General features: G+C 39.6%; 1 protein-coding gene across 1 annotated transcript in view; it reads right to left on the bottom strand.

Annotated features, from left to right (window-relative positions):
- The window catches only part of sod2 (superoxide dismutase 2, mitochondrial), a 29,730-nt gene that overhangs the window by 11,932 nt on the left and 545 nt on the right, over window positions 1-17,253 (bottom strand). Inside the window, exon 2 of the mRNA XM_062034040.1 lies at window positions 12,805-13,010. Coding sequence (XP_061890024.1) covers window positions 12,805-13,010 — 206 coding nt within the window. The remainder of the gene's footprint in view (window positions 1-12,804; window positions 13,011-17,253) is intronic.

The raw sequence follows: 17,253 nt of genomic DNA on the forward strand, positions 1-17,253 counted from the left end.
TCTCGATTCATTTTCAGACATCCTCAAACAGCACAGTATGAAAGAATTAACGTCATGGGGGACGTTAATCTGGACTGGTTAAATAAGACGCGTAGAAAGAAACTTAAGGATATTATAAACGGCTTCTACATGATACAAATGATAAGCAGCCCTACTAGAATTACAATTGGATGACAAAAATCAAAGAGATCATCTGTAAACACACTAATACAAAACCAGAAAGAAGAGTGCTAAAATAAAAATACCTTGGATTAATAAAACAATTTGGATTCTAATAAGACATCGGGACTCAGCTCTCATAAGAGCAGTTATAACAGGTCTAAATACAGATCGTATGAATTTAAAAGCCACGAGGAACAAAGTTACAATGTTTATGCGGAAGTCTAAGGCTGACTTTCACTTAGAATTAATCAAAGCTGCAAAAGGGAACATTAGACAGTTATGGAAAACCATGTACAAACTTACGGGAAGAGAGCAAACAAGAAACAACACTATAACATTAAATATCAATGGCGCTACTATCGCAGACAGTCTGGACATAAGTAATAATTTTAATGAACATTTCATCCAAACCCTGAATAAAAAGTCCCTCAAAATCAGTGCAAATAATTGTCATTTACACAGGATGGACTAAATTTAGAATTAACAAATGAAACAAAGTTAAACAAAATCTTCCCTCCATTATCAAACTCACGAGTTAGAGATGTATACGGTCTGAACATTTTCTTCCTATAAACGTATAAAGATAGTATTATTGCTCCAATAACAATAATTGATAAATAAATCAATAACGGAAAACACTTTCCCTACCACGTCGAGAAATTGCTATTATAATTAAATCCGTAAAGCAGGAAATAAAGAAGACATGAACAAGTACAGACCAATTAGCCTTCTCCCCGTTATAACAAAAAGAATAGAACATTTGAAGTTAAAAAGTGGCTTTGGCGCAATCAAAGCTGCTCACTCTGTCACTAAGAAGGGCATTATGTTGACACATCAACTTAATGTGTATTATATTTATCCATGAGAGCATTTTTGTTGCAAACTGTAAGGTATGGCTGTTAAAATCTTGGTTGTTTTTACGAACGATAACAAATGTGAACAAGAGCATGTATTGTCTTTGTGTGATGATGTGAATAAGGTGTGGTTGTATTGTATGTTAAGTATGTGTCGATGAAGGGGCATTTGGTGACTTTTCTTAAATGTGATTACATGTTATAGTATGATTATTTATTGATTATTAATTATTATGAATGTATATTTATTATTAATTATGGTAAATTAGTGTCATAAATTTATTGATTGATTTTTGGATCCCTTTAATTTAAGTAGCCAGGGACTGCAGATGGAAAGTAGCTATTTACATATAATCTGGTACAGAAGATATGTTTCTGAACTTAATGTTTCTGTGCATTGTCCTATCATAGATAGACCAAATTGAATACAACTACATAGTGAATTATTGAGGCCCCAATAATTCACTAGGTGTTGTAAAAATATCAAATTACTATTGAAAAAGTAAACATTGACCTCAAACATGACCTGTCCTCCGCCTCTGTTCTTGTTGCACTTGACTATCAGCTGCCTTTTCTTTTTCTTGGATGTTTCTGAAACTACTACTACTACCACTACTACTACTACTATTACTATTACTACGACTAACACTGTCCTTGTGAGAGGGCCAGAGGGGGGAGGTGAGTTTGGATTGGGTCAAGTTTGAGCGTGTTGAGGTTTTATTTAATCGATATGATCAATCCGGTACAAGGATAAAGGAACGTAATGATTTAGATTGACAAGTGCAGTGGTTGGCGGAAGCAACCCCAACCTCAAAGGAGGATGCCAATTCAGTAATTAAATGTTTTGTGAATTATCTACTATCCCGACATGGTTTCCCCCAAAAAGAGTAGGTCAAACAACGGCACCCATTTTAAGGAAGCAGGCTATTATCCTCAATCCCAGGACCAGCAGATTCCTTGAAAGGCGGAAAGACCATGAGACCAAAATGGTATGTTTGCAAAATGTAGAATTTGTGTGCCAGTTCCTCTGTGCAGATTTGAGGATGAAAGCAGCCACCCCAGATTCCCTTGCACTCGCTAAGAGGGGCACGGTCAAAGCCAATCCAGGACCAACACCCGATACCTGACTGGAAGGAACCGAGAGGAGAGACAACACCTTGCCAGCAATGACGAGAACGACTAAGGTTGCCAGCCAATATGTGTCCGTCGGGACTCCAGCAGCTGTGGAAGGAGGTGTCGGGAGTGCCGAAGCAGTGAGGAGGCCTTGAAGCAAGCCAAGGGCCTGGACCAAAGCCCCAACGCCCCATACTTTTTCTCAGCTTTCCCCAATTTCGGCCAGCACGGACATGCCACTGCACAGTCTGCCAAATGGACTGGGCCACACCCCAAGAAGAGACAGAGACAGACTGTTTGAGTGGATCTTTTTCTTCACCAAGGCAGCCAAAAGCCCAACGAGGTGTCGGCAGGCCACCAGCCTGAGGCACCACCGAGCCATCTACATGAGCTCTAATCGAACATGGACTCATACGAAATTCAGTTGTGTGTTCAAAATCAATTGGTAATTAACAATATTGGTAACTACATTCATTGCAAATGCCGGGAAAAATATTTTTGCAAATGTCTTACAGTCATAAGTCTATATACATTCATCTAATTATGTTCATGATCAAAGTATTTGTTATTCCTTTACTAAATCAAAGGGTAGGCCACTAATTGTGTTCTGTGAGATGGTTTTACTGCAGGCTGGTAACAGCGATCGCTCTGAAGGAGGGTCATGACGGAATTTTTGCCTCGTATAAAAACATTGAGGTTTTTGCCTCTATCTGTGGTAGAGATTTAAGTTAGTGGTCTACGTCAGAAATTGGTATGGTCCAGGGTTTTAGAACCTTGGAAGGAGGGTTTGTAGTAGAATTTCTGACCTTTGACCTATATTTCATGTCTGTCAAGAATGTATGCTCATTTGATTTCTCTTCTATTCTGTGTCCCCGGGTGTGGCACACAAGTGAATATTAAGTCGTGCCAACCTGTCTACAGAATGTTTTGGTTGTTTGGGTATGATTGGGGAGTCCAAGGATGTTGCAAAAACAATCATGACGCACGAGATAAAAACAGTGACGCACAAGAGACATATAAAAAATGGCAGAAGACCGGGACTCGATAGAGATTGCTTGTGTGCTCCGGAGTACATTTGGTCTGTCTGCACGGACAACTCAATTCAACCTGCACTTTTGATAATGGGTAAATAAATTTGTTGTACTAAACTACTTTTGTTGCCTGCTTAAGCTTCGGACAATCCACTACAGCAGTGTGTGTGTGTGTGTGTGTGTGTGTGTGTGTGTGTGTGTGTGTGTGTGTGTGTGTGTGTGTGTGTGTGTGTGTGTGTGTGTCTGTGTGTGTGTTACAGGGCTTTGCAGCAAAGCCCTGTCTGTCTGTTATTTCACTTTACCTTTTTCTGTGTTGATTGAGCTGTGTTGAAGCAGCAAAAAAGGACATTATGTTAAATGAAGAGTTTCTGTCTCTGATAGTTGATATAATAATGTCATCATTAAGCCTACATGAACTCCATGGTGTTCAGGGATGAATAGTCTCTCCTATTGCTGTTGTACTATTTTTTCAGCTATAGTACATTAGTAATGTAGCAGCCTAGTTTTGAATGGCAGGGTCCCTGCTATCACATGTTGATACAAATATAATATTTGCATAATAAAAATCAACTACAGGCTTCCCAAATCTGTAATAAATTAAGCATGATGAGTTGACTTGAAACTGTTTAATGTTGCACTTTTTATATGTAGAAGAAAAGTTTTGTCATTTTATTTAATCCGAGCAACAACTTGAGGCAGTTTAATGTTGATTGACGTGGGCAGAATTATTATAGTATTCCCAATGTTAAAAGGATAAAGCCATTGTTTACAAATTTGGTAAATAAATAACCAAAAAAATTTATATTTTGTTGTTTTCTTACTGTACCGAAAATGAACCGAACCTTGACCTCTAAACAGAGGTACGTACCGAACCGAAATTTTTGTGTACCGTTACACTCCTAAGCGGGCCACAAGATGTATTTAATGGATTCCCTCTGTGCGCACTCTTGTTAAAGCTGCAATGTCGGGGCTTTGTCTGTCCACAACTGATAACGTGTAAAAAACACTTTATATTTGTGGTTATCATAAAGATATGTGTTTGAAATTATTCAAACCTTTATCTTATCCAAAAAATGTAAAAGTTGGCCATTTCTATGGTATCAATTGGAAAGGACTGTTGTAGATCCGACTAAAACCTCTTTCTTGTTTAAAAACGGCATGCACTATTAACTGTTTGTTCATGCACATAATAAATATTAATAAAGTGTTTGAATGTATTAATTAAATCAATGTTTTCTTGGTTGCCAAAAAGGGATTGAAAGTAATATTTTGATATTGACAAATGTCATCTGTGCATATATTACGGCATCTCCTAAGGTGAATAACCTTAGGAGATGCACAGATGACGTGTCAATATCAAAATATTACTTTGAATCGCTAAGATGTCGTTTGGGGTTGATTTCAGCTTTTAAAGGGTACTTAACACGTAAACAGTACAGTTGTATTTTACTATCATATAAATATGTAACTCTTCTGGGTGTAAAAGGTACTCTAACACGTAAACAGTACAGTATGTACTTCATTATCATATATGTAACTCTCTTGAATGAATACGTTCAAACACTTGATTAATATTTACTATATGCATGAACAAAGAGCAGTTATTATTGTATGTAGCTATACTAAACAAGAAAGAGGTTTTAGCACAACACCATCAGATCAGTAATAGCCCTTGACAATCTCATTAACGCCAAACAAATGGCCAACTGTTGTCATTTTTCGGACACGATAAAGACTTAAATAATTTCAAACACATATCCTTACAATAACCACAAATGTTTGTATTTCATGTAGTAAACAGTTGTGGACAGACAAAGCCTGTTAAAGGGGTACGCCCTCACGCGGCGTGACTACATTTTTGGCATAGAATACGTTTTTAGCAAAACACCGATCAAATAAATAGATTTGACTTAGAGTTGTGTCGATGTCACGATTGATGACTTGCCTGCTGATGGCAATATAGCAGTAAAAATGCAATGTGTCCTGTTCACTTTCTCCCAGGTGTACACATATTACAATGTGGAACATGTTAAATCCACATATGTTGGTTCCTTATCTGATTGATTGATTGATTGAAACTTTTATTAGTAGATTGCACAGTACAGTACATATTCCGTACAATTGACCACTAAATGGTAACACCCGAATAAGTTTTTCAACTTGTTTAAGTCGGGGTCCACGTAAATCAATTCATCTCGCAAGGAAAAGCCTCCGATTGGCTCTCGTTCATAACTAACCCCCACCCCTCTTTCAACATACACCATTAAAGAGCTGTGATTGGATATATTCCGAAGTAACATGTCCTTCTTCACATGTCCTTTTTCCTTCCTCACTATTTCGCAGCTTTGTTTACATTCAGGAGCGCTAGCTTGCGGTTAACAATTAGCTGTAGATCCCCTGTAGTGTGCAGTGTTTCCCCTAGATTGCCAAGATATCTGTGGCGGTGGAGGCGTGGTCAATATGACGTCCTCATTTTATTTGCTATAATGCTTATATTTTCTTTACAAAAGGCAAACAAATTATACAAACATTTAAAACAAATCTGTTATGAATTAAATTGTTAACATATATTTTCTCTTAGATAATACCATTTTGCTTTATTTTTTAATTGCTGATGCTTAATGAACAATGTACAAATCCAGCATCTATTTCTGGGTTATTGTAGACTGTACTCTTGTTGAGAGACTCTTTACTTCTGTCGCTCCATTATCGCGACAAAAAGCGAGAGCTACAGCGAGCCGGACGTCACACTTGCTTGGTGCTGCTGGTAGCCTTCCTCTCCTTAAAAGCCGCAACGGTCTGCGCCCCGGGCTGATGTAACAGTTGGTTGGGGGGCGCATAATAAATGAAAATAACATAACATAACGGTCATTTTAAATTTTGCAGATGGCTGTCCGCGTGTATATCTCGGACACATTAAAGTACGTCCACAGCACAGACATAATGTCTCTGCCAAGACAACCCTGTGCGTATACAGTATGGCTTACATCATCACAACATTCAGTTTCAGCAGCACCTTTCCAGTGATCAAAGTCCTTTTACGGCAGCCACATTTTTGGTTCATCACTGGTCAATAGTGCACAAATAATTAACTATATATATACATTTATACTGTAAATGCCTGCCTGTGTTAATGTGTATGTTAGTGGGTTTATTTTTCTCATGGTCTGTGAACACGCCGTGTTGGCGAAACATGTGGAAGTGTTGTGTATCTGGGGGTGAGACAGGGGAAATACTTGATGAAATTGGGCCCGTTGTCATAAGATTGGCAATAAAAGCTAAAAAACAGTGTCAGACATTGTGTGTCTTCTTCTGAACGCTGCAATACATTACATCACTTTTTTTTGTTTTCACGTAAAAAGGCCCCTCATTTTAAAGGTGTGGCAGTTAATGTTGCTGTGGCACAACGCCACAATCAAATACATTTAGGGTAAACCCTTGTGTGTAGTGAAGCATGTTAAGCTATTCCTCGTACTGCAGCGATGATATTTGTAAGGAAACATACTTTATTTGCCGCCATTCGGGCGAGAATTAGTGATTTAGAAGTAGCTAAAGCCAGTTAGAGCAGGGGTCCATCCATCCATTTTCTACCGCTTATTCCCTTCGGGGTCGCGGGGGGCGCTGGAGCCTATCTCAGCTACAATCGGGCGGAAGGCGGGGTACACCCTGGACAAGTCGCCACCTCATCGCAGGGCCAACACAGATAGACAGACAACATTCACACTCACATTCCCACACTAGGGCCAATTTAGTTGTTGCCAATCAACTTATCCCCAGGTGCATGTCTTTGGAGGTGGGAGGAAGCCGGAGTACCCGGAGGGAACCCACGCAGTCACGGGGAGAACATGCAAACTCCACACAGAAAGATCCCGAGGCCGGGATTGAATCAATCAATCAATCAATCAATCAATGTTTATTTATATAGCCCTAAATCACAAGTGTCTCAAAGGGCTGTACAAGCCACAACGACATCCTCGGTACAGAGCCCACATACGGGCAAGGAAAAACTCACCCCAGTGGGACGTCGGTGAATGACTATGAGAAACCATGGAGAGGACCGCATATGTGGGTAACCCCCCCCCCCTCTAGGGGAGACCGAAAGCAATGGATGTCGAGTGGGTCTGACATAACATTGTGAAAGTCCAGTCCACAGTGGATCCAACACATCAGCGAGAGTCCAGTCCACAGCGGGGCCAACAGGAAACCATCCCGAGCGGAGACGGGTCAGCAGCGCAGAGATGTCCCCAACCGATGCACAGGCTAGTGGTCCACCCGGGGTCCCGACTCTGGACAGCCAGCACTTCATCCATGGCCACCGGACCTATGAAACTCCCTCTCGCAAGGGACAGGGGAGAAGAGGAGAGAAGAAAAGAAACGGCAGATCAACTGGTCTAAAAAAGGGGGGTCTATTTAAAGGCTAGATTATACAAATGAGTTTTAAGATGGGACTTAAATGCTTCTACTGAGGTAGCATCTCTAACTGTTACCGGGAGGGCATTCCAGTGTACTGGAGCCCGAATAGAAAACGCTCTATAGCCCGCAGACTTTTTTTTGGCTCTGGGAATCACTAATAAGCCGGAGTTCTTTGAACGCAGATTTCTTGTCGGGACATATGGTGCAATACAATCGGCGAGATAGGCTGGAGCTAAACCGTGTAGTATTTTATACGCAAGTAGTAAAACCTTAAAGTCGCATCTTAAGTGCACAGGAAGCCAGTGCAGGTGAGCCAGTATAGGCATAATATGATCAAACTTTCTTGTTTTTGTCAAAAGCCTTGCAGCCGCATTTTGTACCAACTGTAATCTTTTAATGCTAGACATAGGGAGACCCGAAAATAATACGTTACAGTAATCGAGACGAGACGTAACGAACGCATGAATAATGATCTCAGCGTCGCTAGTGGACAAGATGGAACGAATTTTAGCGATATTACGGAGATGAAAGAAGGCCGTTTTAGTAACACTCTTAATGTGTGACTCAAACGAGAGAGTTGGGTCGAAGATAATGCCCAGATTCTTTACCGAGTCGCCTTGTGTAATTGTTTGGTTGTCAAATGTTAAGGTGGTATTATTAAATAGTACTTGGTGTCTACCAGGACCAATAATCAGCATTTCCGTTTTCTTAGCGTTGAGTTGCAAAAAGTTAGCGGACATCCATTGTTTAATTTCATTAAGACACGCCTCCAGCTGACTACAATCCGGCGTGTTGGTCAGCTTTAGGGGCATGTAGAGTTGAGTGTCATCAGCATAACAGTGAAAGCTAACACCGTACTTGCGTATGATGTCACCCAGCGGCAGCATGTAAATACTAAAGAGTGCATGGCCAAGAACCAAACCCTGGGGAACTCCGCATGTTACCTTGACATAGTCCGAGGTCACATTGTTATGGGAGACACACTGCATCCTGTCAGTAAGATAAGAGTTAAACCAAGACAAGGCTAAGTCTGACATACCAATACGTGTTTTGATACGCTCTAATAAAATATTATGATCGACGGTATCGAAAGCGGCGCTAAGATCAAGAAGAAGCAACATAGATGACGCATCAGAATCCATCGTTAGCAATAGATCATTAGTCATTTTTGCGAGGGCTGTCTCCGTAGAGTGATTTGCCCTGAAACCGGATTGAAAAGGTTCACAGAGATTGTTAGTCACTAGTGTTCATTTAGCTGCTGTGCAACAATTTTTTCGAGAATTTTGGAAATAAACGGAAGGTGGGAGTCGGTAGTTTACCATGAGGTCAGGATCGAGGTTAGGTCTTTTGAGCAGAGGATGAATAACCGCTTTTTTGAATGCTAGGGGAACAGTGCCGGAGGAAAGTGATAAGTTTATAATATTTTAACACTGATGGACCTAATAATACAAACAGTTCCTTGATAAGTTTCCCAGGAAGTGGGTCAAGTAAACATGTTGTTTGTTTTATCCCACTTACACGCTGTAATAATTCCTCTAATGTTATTTCATCAAAAATAGAGAGACTATTTTGGAGGGCAGTGTCCGTCGTATATACAGTCGTATTTGTGTTAATAGAACCCAGTTGTAGCTGGGATGAGTTGTCTTTAATCTCCTTTCTAATGAGTTCAATTTTCTTATTAAAGAAATTCATAAAATCATCTGCCGAGTGGGTGGAGCTACTGGGAGGAGTCCCTTGTTGGGTTAGCGATGCTACTGTACTAAACAGAAATTTAGGATCGTTTTTGTTGAGGCGGATGAGATTTGAGTAGTATTTAGCTTTAGCTAAGGTAAGCATGCGTTTATAAGTTATTAAACTATCATTCCATGCTTGATGGAAAACCTCAAGTTTAGTCGCGCGCCATTTGCGTTCCAGTTTTCTACATGATAATTTATGAGCTCTAATTTCTTCTGTAAACCATGGGGTGCGCCTTTTAGGGGCCCTTTTTTGCTTTAGCGGTGCTATACTATCAATAATTTCGCGCTAGGCATCGTCAAAGTTGTTAGTGAGGTTATCAATAGAGCCGACATAATTTGGGAATGGTGCCATTACCGAAGGCAGTAGGTCAGCAAGAGTCATCGTTGTGGCAGCATTAATGTTGCGGCCGCTATAGCAGTTATTATTATTATTAGCTTGTTGACAATGAGTCAAAACTTCAAATTTTATAAGGTAATGATCGGACATTACTTTAGTATATGTAAGTATCATAACTTTGGAGGTGGTGACACCCCTGACAAGCACTAGATCTATTGTATTACCGTTGCGATGCGTGGGTTCATGTATTATTTGTGTAAGACCACATATCAATTATGGTTTGGAGCGCCACGCACTGAGGGTCCGATGGGGTATTCATATGGATATTAAAGTCCCCCATTATGATTATATTGTCGGCGTGCGTCACTAGATCAGCAACGAACTCTGAGAATTCACTGATAAAGTCCGAATAGGGCCCAGGGGGGCGGTAGATAACAGCCAGGTCGAGAGGTAGCGGTGTGACAGACCTCATAGTAAGCATCTCAAACGATTTATATTTATTATTTAGGTTAGGGGTAAGGTTGAAATTTTCATTGTATATTAGTGCGACACCCCCACCCCTTTTAAGAGGATGGGCAACATGCGCATTCGTATAGTTAGGAGGAGATGCCTCATTGAGCGCAAAAAATTCGTCTGGTTTGAGCCAGGTTTCGCTAAGACCAATGACGTTAAGATTGTTGTCTCTAATGACCTCATTAACTAATAACGCCTTGGGAGACAATGATCTTATGTTTAAAAAGCCCATATTATAGGTATTGGGCTGTTTTGACGAGTTTTTGTTAAGATTATCCGTAGTGGCAATATTAACAATGTTGCGTTTATTATGCGTAGTGCACTTTAAATAGTTTCGACCATATCTAGGAATTGATATGACGGGAATTTCCCGATTGTTTGCTTGGTGCTGCAATAGACTGGACATATCATAATTTGCCACCTCAGTAGAATGCATGAACTCACGACTACTCAGGACCTTCGTATTGTGAGGCAGACGCACTAACCCCTCTGCACCGTGCTGTATAGAGCAGGGGTGTCAAACTCAAATACAGAGTGGGCCAAAATTTCAAACTGAACAAAGCCGCAGGCCAAGGTTGAAAAAATTAACCTTTTAATGGGGACCCAAACAAGTTTTGCATTGAATATTGAACAAGCAAGGCTTATATAACTTTATAGTGACATGCAAAATCGAGTTTCAAATAATAATTAAAAAATATCAATGGCATATCAAATAAAATTTTAATAAAAATTGAATGCCTCTTTTCTATGTGCAGCCTTCTGAGGTAAATATCAAAATAAAGTTTTTCCACAGGCTAATAATACATTTGAAAATAAAATAATAATGAATGAATCAAACATTCAAGCCTTGAAGTAGCAAGAGAAAGTGCATGAATAAAATGTTAATTATTGCTCAGTTTGCTACACTGATTTGCTTTAACACTGAATATGGAACAAGCAATAAAAGAATGAATGAATGAATGAAATAAGTTTATTTCGGTCATATAATCAACCATCAACCATTAACCATTTTGTGTGACCAGTTTAACAGTACAGATAAACATTTACACACAAAAAGAAAAGCAAACAAAAAGAATGACCGAAAAAGGAATAGGCTGAAGCCAAAGCTTATATTTGCCTATCCTATACCTCCATACTGATTTGCTTTAACATTGAATATGGAACAAGCAACGCTTATAATAACTTAATAGTGCAAAATCAACTTTCAAAAAACAAACGAAAAAACATCAATGGCATATTAAATACAATTTAAATTAAATACGTAATGCCTCTTTTCGATTTGCAGCCTTCTGAAGTAAATATCAACATGACCTTTTTCATGAACATGAACAAACAGGTCTGTCTTTTACATATATAAACAGATATTCTGTCTCCCACCTGTCCAGAAAAGTTCTGTTTTTGCTCTTCCTTTTCGGCATTTTTGGTACGGGTAACACAGTGACACTGACAGTTGTAGAATGAGGCCGCAGCACGTCTGGGAGAGAGGCACGGGGAGGCGGGGTGAGCCGGCTAGCTTTCAGCCGAAGCGTGGCGCAAGAACGCGGATCGCTACTGACACAGAGGAGAGAGCATGGCTGGCGCGCCAAAACAACAGCAGAGCGTTATGGGATTTGTAGTATTAGCACACTTGCCAACCTTGAGACCTCCGAATTCGGGAGATGGGGGGGCGCGCGCGGCGGGGTTGAGGTGGGAGGTGTGGGGGGGTTGAGGTGGGTGGGATGGGGGGTGGGGGGGGGGGGGTTTGGGGTAGTGGGGGGGGTGTATATTGTAGCATTAGAGTTAGTACTGCAAAGGGTTCTGGGTATTTGTTCTGTTGTGTTTATGTTGTGTTACGGTGCGGATGTTCTCCCGAAATGTGTTTGTCTTTCTTGTTTGGTGTGGATTCACAGTGTGGCGCATATTTGTAACAGTATCAAAAATGTTTATATTACCACCGTCAGTATGATCTGTATGGCTGTTGACTACGTATAAGTATGTCTTGCAGCCCTATGTCTGTGTGTTTAAAAGCCGCATAATAATAATAATATGGGGAATAAGTGAACGAGACGACAGGTGGAAAAGAACGCTAGGCATTGCCTTTTAAGGCACGCCTTCAATATAGGTGAGTCTCCCAAGAGTCTCCCGGGAAATTGGGAGGGTTGGCAAGTATGTTAGCGGTGAATGCGGTGTTACAGCGGCACCGCCGCTGTTTAATACCGGCGGGCCAGATGTAATGTTAATTTGATATTGCCTCAAGGGCTAAATGAAATTACTCGGCGGCCCAGATTTGGCCCGCGGGCCAGAGTTTGACACCCATGCTGTAGAGGGACGTTAGCAGCTAGCTAGCGATGTTTTAAAGCGCCATGCTTCAGTGTTTATAGCGTCACCTTTAAATATTTTTTAAGCCAAAATACTAAATTGTGAAAGTACTCGGGGACTTATTTATACCAAAAATGACAAGATTTTCTGATTTAAAAAAAAAAAGTATGTTTCAACCATATACTGATAATTTACTTAATACCGTTCTGTCAATATTTGTATCAATCCGCCCCCCTCTGTTTACATTCAAAGGCTCTAGCGTACTGTTAGGGGTTAGCAAATCGTATCGTATCGTAGCATATTTAGCTAGTCATCGTCCTCTGGAAATGACACGGCAGGTTTCATACCTTTGGCAAGTGCTTCTTGATACTTCTCCTCGGTCACGTTGAGGTTGTTGACATATGTGGCGTGGTGCTTGCTGTGGTGCAGCTGCATGATCTCTGCATTGATATGAGGCTCCAGGGCGCCATAGTCGTAGGTTAGGTCAGGAAGCGAGTGCTTCTGTCTGGACGCAGCTACCTGCTGTATGGCTTGGCTGACACCGGCAGCGCCCCTGGAAGAAAGTAGGGAAAACTTAATGTGAGATCCCAACTGACTTTGACACAGTACAATGATCGGTTGAAACAGGATGCACCTGAACTCACTTTTGAGCTTCATGGCAAAAGCTGTGAATACTTATGTACATGTAATTTCTTAGTCTTTTATTTTTAATACATTTGCATAAATCTGTAAAAAAAAAATTACTTTTTTATATTGTCATTATGGGGTGGTGTGTGTAGAATTTTGAGGACAAAAATGAATGTATTCCATTTTGGAATAAAGCTGTAACGTAAAAAAAATGTGGGAAAAGTGAAGCGCTGAGAATACTTTTCCTATGTTTGAGGTGGGCGATATCACAAAGTAAATACTGGGCCAGTATCGCGATACATTTTACTTTGACATTTTTTTCCAAGATCTTTAAATTATTTTGTGACTTTTGCCTTTGTTTTGTTGATCAAAACTGATCAGATTACGACACAGGGCAATTATTCCAGACAAACACTTATTTTTATGAACAATTTAACACATACATAAATATGTATATACTACGACTGGGCGATATATCGATATACTCGATATAACGCGGGTTTGTCTTTGTGTGATATAGAAAATGACTATATCGTGATATTCGAGTATACGTTCTCACGCAGTTGCTTTTAGCTGCGGGCATTACACTACAGGCTTGTTTCACTCTCTTGTCTCTCCTTCTCACAGAGACTAAAAACAAGCGCACCTTTTTACATACGTCACATACTGTCGCGTCGTACGCCCTCGCTGAGCAGAGAGATAGCAGCATGGGTAACATTAGCTGTGATGCTAGCGGAGTAGTGCGAGAGAAAGAAGGTGCGAATCTGGTAACAAATGAAGGAAGAATTAATTCCCAAGAAAAACAGCACGGGGTCCATCGTCTGGCGGTGGTTTGGCTTCAAGCGGGAAGATGTCGAACAAGTATGCGGCAAAAGCGTTGCTACAAAAAGTAGCACCTACTGCTAATTTGTAGCATCATTTGAAAAGTCACCCGCTAGAGAATGAAGAGTGCTTGAAACTCCGCATGTCAACATCTCTGTTCGGTGCCACACCCACAAAATGCAGAAGCAACCATTTCCAGATCAACACCATATGAAAAAATTAGTCAACAGAAGGAGATAACGTCCGCAGGAACCTACCACATAGCGAAGGACATAAACCATTTGATTTCATATTATGCAGCTCATTTTTATTTGACAGTTATTGAAATATCTTGTGTAACATCATGCACAAAAGTGCACTTCATTTGTTTTAAACTATTGTAGTTGCGTTCTGTACAAAAAGTGCACTTTAATTTAGTGTTGTTTTGATAGGTCATCTTGGTGACATCATGCACAAAAGTCCACTAATAGCTTGTTTTAAAATGTCTGACAACCTTGCACTTTCTGTTTTGAAATTACATGAATGTTTGTGCCACTGCTTAATAACTGTTTAATAAATACAGTATTGGTAAATTGACTTAATTGTGGTTTCCCTCTCTGCATGAAAGTTTAAAATTAGCATATATGAATGCAGTATGAACAACAATGTTTTAATGTAGACAAAATCATCATACTGCTGTGATTATATGCATCAGGTGTTAATTCAAGGCTAAGGCAAAATATTGAGATATATATTGTGTATCGTGACATGGCTTAAAAATATTGAGATATTAATAAAAGGCCATAATGCCCAGCCCTAGTATATACATATATACAAGCACATAAATATAACAATGCAACAAAAATAACACAACTATTCCCTTTTATTAGATACAAGTGTGCAGTATCACAAAATAACTAAAAAGTATGAAAGCTATTACATTGTTTTTAGTAGTTTTCTCCCACATGTATTGTGTGTTAGGTGGTATCAAATTAAAGACTACAGCTGGAAATTTGCTATCAGCTAAATGTGGTGCAACTATTTATTCCTTGTGAATAATGTATCATGCACACTCTCTGAAAACCATTACATAAATACTTCAAAAAATTTAAAGACTTTTGGCTTTAATTTAAATGATGTTCCACATCCCAACTACTCGTGTCCAATAAGTATCAATATTCCATAAGCGGGTAAACAAAGTAACATACAAACAATATATTTGAAAACACACAAATGTTTGTGAAAATAAACAGAAGATAACTGGTAAATATTGACCTCATCGTGCTGGTATTGACCTGATACTACCCAGGTATCGGTTATATCGCCGATACATTTTACTTTGACATTTTTTTCCATGATCTTTAAATTATTTTGTGACTTTTGCCTTTGTTTTTTTGATCAAGACTGATCAGATTACGACACAGGGCAAATATTTCAGACAAACACACTTATGTATGAACAATTTAATAAATATGTATATACAAACCCCGTTTCCATATGAGTTGGGAAATTGTGTTAGATGTAAATATAAACGGAATACAATTATTTGCAAATCATTTTCAACCCATATTCAGTTGAAATTGCTACAAAGACAACATATTTGATGTTCAAACTGATAAAAAAAAATTTTTTTGCAAATAATCATTAACTTTATAATTTGATGTCAGCAACACGTGACAAAGAAGTTGGGAAAGGTGGCAATAAATACTGATAAAGTTGAGGAATGCTCATCAAACACTTATTTGGAACATCCCACAGGTGAACAGGCAAATTGGGAACAGGTGGGTGCCATGATTGGGTATAAAAGTAGATTCCATGAAATGCTCAGTAATTCACAAACAAGGATGGGGCGAGGGTCACCACTTTGTCAACAAATGCGTGAGCAAATTGTTGAACAGTTTAAGAAAAACCTCTCAACCAGCTATTGCAAGGAATTTAGGGATTTCACCATCTCTGGTCCCGTAATATCATCAAAGGGTTCAGAGAATCTGGAGAAATCACTGCACGTAGCAGCTAAGCCTGTGACCTTCGATCCCTTTGTACTGCATCAACAAGCGACATCAGTGTGTAAAGGATATCACCACATGGGCTCAGGAACACTTCAGAAACCCACTGTCAGTAACTACAGTTGATCGCTACATCTGTAAGTGCAAGTTAAAACTCTCCTATCCAAGGCGAAAACCGTTTATCAACAACACCCGGAAACGCCATTGCCTTCGCTGTGCCTGAGCTCATCTAAGATGGACTGATACAAAGTGGAAAAGTGTTCTGTGATCTGACGAGTCCACATTTCAAATTGTTTTTGGAAACTGTGGACGTCGTGTCCTCCGGACCAAAGAGGAAAAGAACCATCCGGATTGTTATAGGCGCAAAGTTGAAAAGCCAGCATCTGTGATGGTATGGGGGTGTATTAGTGGCCAAGACATGGGCAACTTACACATCTGTGAAGGCGCCATTAATGCTGAAAGGTACATACAGGTTTTGGAGCAACATATGTTGCCATCCAAGCAACGTTACCATGGACGCCCCTGCTTATTTCAGCAAGACAATGCCAAGCCACGTGTTACATCAACGTGGCTTCATAGTAAAAGTGTGTGGGTACTAGACTGGCCTGCCTGTAGTCCAGACCTGTCTACCATTGAAAATGTGTGGCGCATTATGAAGCCTAAAATACCACAACGGAGACCCCCGGACTGTTGAACAACTTAAGCTGTACATCAAGCAAGAATGGGAAAGAATTCCACCTGAAAAGCTTAAACAATGTGTCTCCTCAATTCCCAAACATTTACTGAGTGTTGTTAAAAGGAAAGGCCATGTAACAGTGGTGAACATGCCCTTTCCCAACTACTTTGGCACGTGTTGCAGCCATGAAATTCTAAGTTCATTATTTGCAAAAAAAAAAATAAAGTTTATGAGTTTGAACTTCAAATATCTTGTCTTTGTAATGCATTCCATTGAATATGGGTTGAAAAGGATTTGCAAATCATTGTATTCCGTTTATATTTACATCTAACACAATTTCCCAACTCATATGGAAACGGGGTTTGTACATATATACACGCACCCACAATACAATACAATGCAACAAAATAACACAACTATTCCGTTTTATTAGATACAAGTGTGTAGTATTACAAAATAACTAAAAAGCATGAAAGCATTGTTTTTAGTAGTTTTCTCCCACGCGTATTGTAGGTTAGGTGGTATCAAATTCAGGACTACAGCTGGAAATTTGCTATCAGCTAAATCTGGTGCAACTATTTATTCCTATTTTTCGTGCAAACTCTCTGAAAAACATTAAAAAAATACTTTAAAAATGAAAAGACTATTGACCTAAATTTAAATGATGTTCCACATCCCAACTCCTC

This window comes from Entelurus aequoreus, linkage group LG23 (assembly GCF_033978785.1).
Source record: "Entelurus aequoreus isolate RoL-2023_Sb linkage group LG23, RoL_Eaeq_v1.1, whole genome shotgun sequence".
Taxonomy (NCBI): domain Eukaryota; kingdom Metazoa; phylum Chordata; class Actinopteri; order Syngnathiformes; family Syngnathidae; genus Entelurus; species Entelurus aequoreus.